The sequence below is a fragment of the Hevea brasiliensis genome, chromosome 3, assembly GCF_030052815.1.
Source record: "Hevea brasiliensis isolate MT/VB/25A 57/8 chromosome 3, ASM3005281v1, whole genome shotgun sequence".
Taxonomy (NCBI): Eukaryota; Viridiplantae; Streptophyta; class Magnoliopsida; order Malpighiales; family Euphorbiaceae; genus Hevea; species Hevea brasiliensis.
In genome coordinates, this window is record NC_079495.1 from 103,913,552 (window position 1) to 103,921,848 (window position 8,297).

The window sequence follows — 8,297 nt, forward strand, 5'->3', positions numbered from 1 at the left end:
CTGAGAGATGGGTAAGCATTATCCTTCTGTGATACCGATTCCTTGCTTTGGTCTCCATCCTTGGTGAGTGTAACCCCTTCCATTCTTTCGTTTTTCTGTTTTTTAATTTTAGTGTTAGGTCACATTTGAATTTGAGTGTTTGGTTTTCTGATTGATTGTGTTTTTGTTTTCTCGTTTGATGCTTCTGGTGAATGGTAATTTGGGTCTCTTTCATTTCCAGGTTTATTGAAGAGTGATTCAGGCATGCGTTAGGTGGAAATATCAATCATGATCACAGACAAGTAATTCATGCGAATATTTTGCAAACAAGACGGACAAATAAAGGCATGCAAATTACACATGTTTCTCATTTTCCCTTTTCTATTGTCATGAAATCACATGACAACCTACATCCAAGAAAATCTGTGCCACTATTTTGCTAACCCAAATCTTTTTCCCTACTTGCTGGTCCAAGAGAACATGACTTTCTAGGCCGCCCCTTCTGATTATGGGCCGTTTCTTTCTCTCAATGTGTCCTTCACTTCATCCAATTACAATTAATGGCCTAAGCAAACGCACTGTATGAGAAACTGAAAATTGAATATCAACTTCATATATACCATCATCACCTTCACATATTTTGTATCAAGATAAGCCAGCAGAGCAAGTTAATAGTATTTCACTTTCCCTAGAATCAACCATCTTCTCTTCTTCCTGAGATGGTGAGGTGCTACTTGTGTGCTCGGCTTCTGAACCATCATGTATATCATGGTCATCATTATTGCTATTATTCTCATGATTATAATCATCATATTCACTAATTACAATAACACGTCCAAAACGTACATGGCGTCCAACGCCATTAGAATGCTCATTAACAGAATGTTCAACGTCATTAGGGGAAGGCATCAGGAAATTTAAATGAGATTTATTAGATGAAGGGTTTGTTGCTGCAACTGTAGATGTGGATCTTGGGAAGGATTTGCAGGGTTCAGAATGGGTATGTATTGGTCTGATACATCTGTATATATAGGTCAAGAACCAAAATATCCATGGAATGGCCACAAGAATAAACCCTGAAATGGGATACCAGGGTTGGGTTTCATCTGGTGGAAGGAAAATGTAAAGACCAAGAAAAACTCCACCAGAGACAATACAAGAAAAGAAGAAGGCAGAAAGAAAATAAATTCTAGGATCTCCTTTCCTTTCCTCCAGTGGAGAAGGAGAAGGTGAAGGTTGATGCATGGGGGCGGTGTTGTAGTGGTGCTGGCCTCCTTAGTTTCTTGGATGGAGGTGGTGGGCGGCGGAGCGGGATGGGAATTCTGATCATGCAGCCCATCAAAGGAAGAAGGTAAAACAGGAACAATAAAAAGCATTGAAAACGGAGGGGTTAGTTACTGCAAGAAAAGGTGTTTGTTAGTATGTAGTGTTTTTGGCATAACAGTTAAAACAAGTTTTATGTCTACGTGAGGCATCTACAAAATCAATAAACAGATGCTTCAGCACAAAAATAAAAATACTGTATACAAGCGAAAGCAGTTTTTTCGTTACATTTTTATGGGTTAAATGTGATTTATTAACAGAAGAATGATTTTTGTTACAAAAATTACTTGTTAAAATTATAGTTTTTTTTTTTTAATTTATTAGTTAGACGCACACTAAGATTTCACAATTTTAAATATAATTCTAATATCATCGTTAAACTAAAATTTAATTAATAAATTTTTTTTATTAGATTTGAACTTTATAATTTTAAAAATGATTTTAATATTATTAAACTAAAATTTATTAATCGTAATGAATAGAATTTTATTAAATGATTTGATGAACCACTAAATGTGAACCGCTTCTTTGACAAAATCATTTTTATATTCATCTAGCCATCCATTTATATCGTTCTCGTAGATTCTTTCACTTGTTCTTTAATGAAAGTTCCCTCGGTCGGAAAAGTGGGCCTACTTTTCTTTTTTATTGATCTCAAATCACAGGCTAATTTCCTTTTTAAACAAAGTTTGTTGTTTACTTACCAATTTGTCCCTTTGGAGACATTCCATGGGATGAGTTATTTAATTTTTAATTAAATAATGAGTGCAGTTATTATTTTATTTATGCTGATTATATTCTTTTAATTAGTTTAATTTAATTCAATAATTAAAAAGTTATAATTTTTTAATCTATGTGAACATAGAAATCAGCATATATTATGAAATGCTAACAATAACACGCAATAAAAATTATAAACTAAAAACAAACCGAAGTGTACTCACCTCTACTTTGGAGCTGTTAGACTTATCCATCTATCTTCTGAGGATAGATGTAATGGTTGTCAGGTGTTACTGCTCCAATGGGATAGTCTTCTTGCTCCTTTTCTAATGGTTGGACCATCATGGTCTGGAATACAGGCAAGGATCCCGTAGAATGCCGTAGTGGCTGAAAAGTGGTCTGTACCGTACCATCAGGATTTCTCCTGAAAGAGGATTCTGTGATCTGGATTGGTTGAGAGGTTGAATGGAGCCTTTCATAATTGGTTAACCAATCCTTTGAAATGAGCTGCTCAAGCTCATTTCTAGGCAGTTGCCTAGGGATCTGAACAATTGTTGGACTGGTCTCTGTGTCTGCTAACACAAGCAGAGCATCATTTGATACGGATGGCTGAGATAAATCTACTGCATGATCTTGCAGCCTGTAGATAATCTGATGATGTAACATAGCCATCATGGAGGATGTGACCTGTGCTGCACCAGTGAGTTGGATTTGGACTTTTAAAGCGATGCTGAGATGAGGGTCTCTGAGTGAGAGATTGTAGTTCGGGAAGAACGTCAGTACCACACTTTCAGCATGCAAAGTAGTAAGGCAGGTTCCTATCACTGCATGTTCATATTGTAAGAATCTCGTATCCATGAGTGATACTCTTGCTCTCACTGGAAGTCCTCGTCTTCCATGTAGACTGAGGATAAGTCTAACAGCTCCAAAGTGGAGGTGAGAAAAACCTTCTTGTCTCCATCTAGGAATGAGTTGAGGAGGGATTTCTAAGGTCACATACTGTTCAGCAGATGAACTCTGAAGAGAGCATTGATCCATTCTGGAGGCCTGAACATATTCCTTTGATAAGGACATTCTGGAAGAAATGAGAGATCTGATAGATCTGGTGAGAGATCCAGATCGTCTGTAGATGTTGTAGGGACTGAGAAGAGGTAAGAGAGATTCTCCAACTTGAGCATCTTCAGGTAGAGTAGATATTTCCACGAGATTATCAATTATATAAGATAGTGTTCTTCGAAGGGGTGAAGAGAAAGAAAGAGAAGAAATGAGATTAACAATTTCAGAAGGAGAAGGGGTTTGAAGATGAGTTTCCGCAACAGGGTTGGGTGTTTGACAAGCCATGTTTGGTACGTGGCGTTGTGGCTAGAGATCGCTCTACCTTCTAGGAAGGAATCAAGCAGTTACTAGTTTCCAGCCGATATACCAAGATAAGAGAAGATGGCAGAAAACAGAGGAATAATAGTTAAAAGAAATACCAGAGGTTGAAAGTTTCTCCCCTACTCACCAATGAAGTATGTATAATACAAAGATAATCAGGCTCTGATACTAAGATAATAGCCCATGGATTGGTATCCATGAGGAAACCAAGCAGAAGAAACCTCTTTCCATCTATGAGCTTGCCCTTGAGATCATCAGAAAAGAAGGAAAGAAACAGCCCCCTCTTAAACCGGTTTCTTCCCCTTCTGCACTTCCTTTGGTGCAGCCTTGCATGATGTTCTCACCCACTTCTTATGAAGCAGATTTCCCCCATTAACACAACAGACAGACCAGCAGACCAAAATTTCAACCAGACCTTTTGTTCACTCAACTAAGGTTGATAGTGAAGGTCAGATGACTCCGATCACTCAAGCTGAAGAAGTTCTGAATTGGCAGACAAAGAATGCAGCTGTCCAGAACAGGACATTACAATGAATTGACTCTAAGATTGATCAGGTCCTCACCAGGACTCAGCATATTGATCAGAAGGTTGATTCTTTCACTGCATTTGCCCAGAACATGTATAAAGACTTGCAAGGAAGAATTGCCCAGCTTGACAAGGATTTAAGATCCTCAATCCAGCAAAGGAGGTTCAGCGTGGAGTTTAACCAAAAGGAACAGAAAATCAGAAGGTTAAAGAAACAGTTAGCCCAAGTTGAAGCAGACCTGCATAAGCCTACAGAGGCTCCTGTTACTTACAGCCCATTTTCCACTCAAATGACCCATAATCCTTTCCTTCCTATTCTTGAATTGGCATATTCTCCTTTTGGTCCTTTTAACTACTCATATGAACCACCGCCAACCACATACCACCCATCTCCTTTGTTCAGACCTAATCCTACACCTACCAGATATGAGCCAAAGAGTCCATCCTCTTCAGAAGAATCCCATCCTCCGAAAAGGAAGATTGATAAGGGAAATGACAAAATGTACCCTGATCCTCCTCCTCAGCATATGATGTCTGTACCCTCTGAACCAAAAGATGACTCTTCTGATGATAGTGAAGACGGACGAATGGATATTACGACATTGCTCATGGCTGATCCGCAACCAACTGCCTCTCAAACAGGCCCTTCCCCAATTACAGATTCCACCAGTGGCACTACAGGCCCTCTTCAAGCCCAAGACCCACATGTGGAAATGCCAGAAGATGATCCAATCCTGGATTTTAATCTCCCAGGAGCCCCACACCAATCCAGGCCCAACTCAGGCCCATGATTTACATTGGACGACATTCCCCCTTCAAAATGGGGAAATCGTCTTGCAGAATTTAAAGCTTGGCTCGATGTTCAGATGCTTCGAGAGAATGCTGATTCTCATACTATTCTTAGAGAATTTATCTCTCGAACTACTGAAACTTTACAAGATTGGTTTGCCTCCATCGGAGAATATAATAAAGCCCAGTTTTGCCACTTGAATATTAAACAGGCTGTCAATGCTATTTTTGCTGAGTTCCTTGGCGATGCATCTTTATATAGCAAACAGCTAAGGCAAGAGTTCTTTGACATGAGATGTTGCTCTTTAAAGAGAACAGATATCGAAAGGCATTACCAGCGCATGGCTCAACGCTATTATTTATTAAATGGATACAATGATGTCAACCTCAGGTATACATACATTGCTTCTCTCCCAGAAGTAATACAGCATGAACTCCACAGAAGTATTGCTGCTACCAGAAGAGCAATGAATGCCATCACCATTGGAGAAATCCATCAGATGACCTTGGCTTGCCTAGATAAAATATGTGAGCAGCAGAAATTGTTCAAAGATATCATTGACAATAGCAAGGCCCTGAAGAATGTCTGTCAAAAGTCCCACCTTGCCATTAAATGCAAAGAAAAGAATTGTGAATGCAAGACAAAGAAGAAAAGACATTACAAGAAGCATTTCTCTGGGTTCCAACCCCCTTTCAAGCAAAAGAAAGAAAGAAGACCAGTCAGATACTTTCGAAAGAAAAGAACGGGTACAAAGAAGTCTGACAGGTGCTACATCTATGGCAATCGAGGTCACTATGCCAAGCACTGTCCTAAGAACCCTAATAAGGCAGTGAAACTTTTACAACATATACAACAGGCTTCTCACATCTCCCTGGAGCATGATGATGTTGAATCCCTGTTTCTCTGAACAAGATGAACCAGATGAAGATACAGTCTTTGCCCTCGGAGCAGATACTGGCCCAGACCAAGACTACTCTTTCTCTTCAGAAGAATCAGGATCAGATACTGAAGCCCATTACCCATCTTACCTGGCCCAGCATATCCAATCCTTCCAATCAACTTACGGCCCAGACACTATTCCCATTCCTTTAGTTCCGCTTCATATTCTTCCCAGCAAGTATGAATGGCCCATTAGTGTCATTGGTTTCCTAGATACTGGGGCTCACAAAAGTATGATGAATCCAGCCATCTTACCTTTAGAATACTGGGTCCCTCATGAAGAATACTTCAAAGCAGCAGATGAGAATATTCTCAAAACAAGCCTCATCACCAAGCATCCCATTGGAATTCAATTCTTCCTCACTTGTATTCTTTGGACCAGGGTCATCGGGTCAGATCTTCCTGACACGGATCTACTAATAGGTTTTGACCTGTACTAACAAGCAAGAACTTGAAGATCCTCCCCACAGGATTAAAATATAAGAAGAATTTTCAACCATTCACCTCTGTCCGAAGGCTATATTCTTTGGCTGATGCTGCAGCAGAATTTCAAGAACACAAGGAGCTCCTCTTAAGATCCTGTGCTGATTCCCATGCACATTTTTACTATCACCATCCCCTATGCAAAAACTCAGATTTCTTTGTCAATCTCCCATTCAAACTCAATGAAGATATTAACCCGATAAATGCATCACACCCGGGGATGAATCCTGCAGACTTGGCTCTAGCCCAAGAAGAGTGCAAACAGCTTCTCCAACAAGGCCTCATAGAACCCACTTCCTCTCAGTGGGACTGTCAAGCCTTTTATGTTGAAAAAAGATCTGAGCAATTAAGAGGAAAGAAAAGACTTGTCATTGATTACAAGCCTCTCAATCATTTCCTTCAAGATGACAAGTTCCCTCTACCAAAGCCTGAAGCCTTGTTCACCCAACTCCATGAGGCCCATATTTTCTCCAAGTTTGATCTCAAAGCTGGATTTTGGCAATTGGGTATTAACCCCTCTGATAGGCCCAAAACCGCTTTCTGCATTCCCACGGCCCAATACCAATGGACAGTCCTCCCATTCGGCCTTAAGACGGCCCCATCAGTCTTTCAAAAGGCCATGACAAGGATATCCGAGCCCATACTTCACAATGCTCTTATTTATGTAGACGATATCCTTCTCTTCTCCAAAGATGCAACAGCTCATAGGACACTTCTCTCTACATTTCAACAACTGGTGGATTCCTATGGGATCATGCTATCAGAAAAGAAGAGCTCACTAGCCCAAACTGACATCGACTTCCTTGGAATGAAGTTTAAGGATGAAAAATACCAACCGGGACCTCATATTGCAGAAGAATCACTGAAGTTCCCTGATAAGAACTTGACAGTAAAGCAGATACAGCAGTTCCTTGGTATAATCAATTACATCAGGAAGTTTATTCTGCATGTGGCCACCCACACTTGCCAGCTGTCCAAAATGCTTAGGAAGAATGCTCTGCTTTGGGGAGAAGAACAGACATGTGCAGTCAAAGCATTAAAAGAAGTGGCTCTACATCCGCCACCTCTGAAGATTCCCAGCATTGGACATCTAATCCTTCAGACTGATGCTAGTGACACCCACTGGGGTGCAGTCCTCATCGAAGAAATACAAGGAGAAAAGCATATCTGCGGACATGCTAGTAGAGAATTTCCAGAGCCTCAGAAACATTATCATTCGATCTATAAAGAAATATTACCTGTCAAAAATGGGATAAAAAGATTCGAATTTCATCTCATTGGCCACCATTTCACTGTGGTCATGGGCAGCTCATCCTTCCCAAAGGTTCTAGACTTCAAAAACAAGTCTCTTCCTGAACCACAATTACTGAGGCTTAAGGACTGGTTCGCTAAGTATAAATTCACAGTCCAGCATATCAAAGGGAAACACAACTTGGTTCCTGACCTTCTATCCAGGCCCAATAATCTCCATCTCATCCAGTCTTTCTCCACACTCCCTTTAATCCTTATGGCATCATCATCATCTTCTCCACATACTCCTTCCCCAATGCACAACTTTTTGGTACCTAGTCCAGACAGTTTTCCCCCAGGATGCTCACTCAACCAACCCATCACAAAAGTAGCTCAATTCGCAAGGGACCATCTGTTCCACTATCTAAGTGCCAAGAACACTCTGAGAGGGTTGCTCCCATCCTCGTCTATCTTTATCCCTGATAACCCTTTCCTCACTTGTTTCAGTATCCACCCTGACAGAGAACTCATCCTGAAAGAACTATGGCTCCTCTGGTACATGGTTACCCTCTATTCCACAGGGATAGAGTTCCCGCTCATGGCCCTATACCAGTATGTTATGTGTAATACCAACAGGACTCTCCTGTCCAGATTCCTGGAATGGTTCAAGCCCATTTCAGCATATCGCTACAGTCTGAAACGCATCATAGACACACATGGAATTGAAGACAGGCCCATCAGGGCTCAGCCCAATATCAGGACCATGTTCGTAATACACAGGCCTTTCTCTAGAAGGCCCGACGGACTCCTTTGGACCCAAAATACTGAATACGAATGGAGAACTTATGAGGGATCAATCACTGAAAAAGACGTCATGGGACCCCTAAGAAAATAACTAGTTGAATATCTTTGTGAAATCAGCAGCTATTA

General features: G+C 40.6%; 1 protein-coding gene across 1 annotated transcript; it reads right to left on the bottom strand.

The window, feature by feature from the left end:
• Positions 1-624: 624 nt before the first annotated feature.
• On the bottom strand, positions 625-1,224 carry LOC110649608 (uncharacterized). The gene has a single exon (XM_058143392.1). The coding sequence runs from the start codon at positions 1,222-1,224 to the stop codon at positions 625-627; it is 600 nt and encodes a 199-aa protein (XP_057999375.1).
• Between the last annotated feature and the right edge of the window lie 7,073 nt (positions 1,225-8,297).

Excerpts from the sequence above, each read along its gene's own strand:
- LOC110649608 (XM_058143392.1), bottom strand. The coding sequence starts at position 1,224 with ATGCATCAACCTTCACCTTCTCCTTCTCCACTGGAGGAAAGGAAAGGA.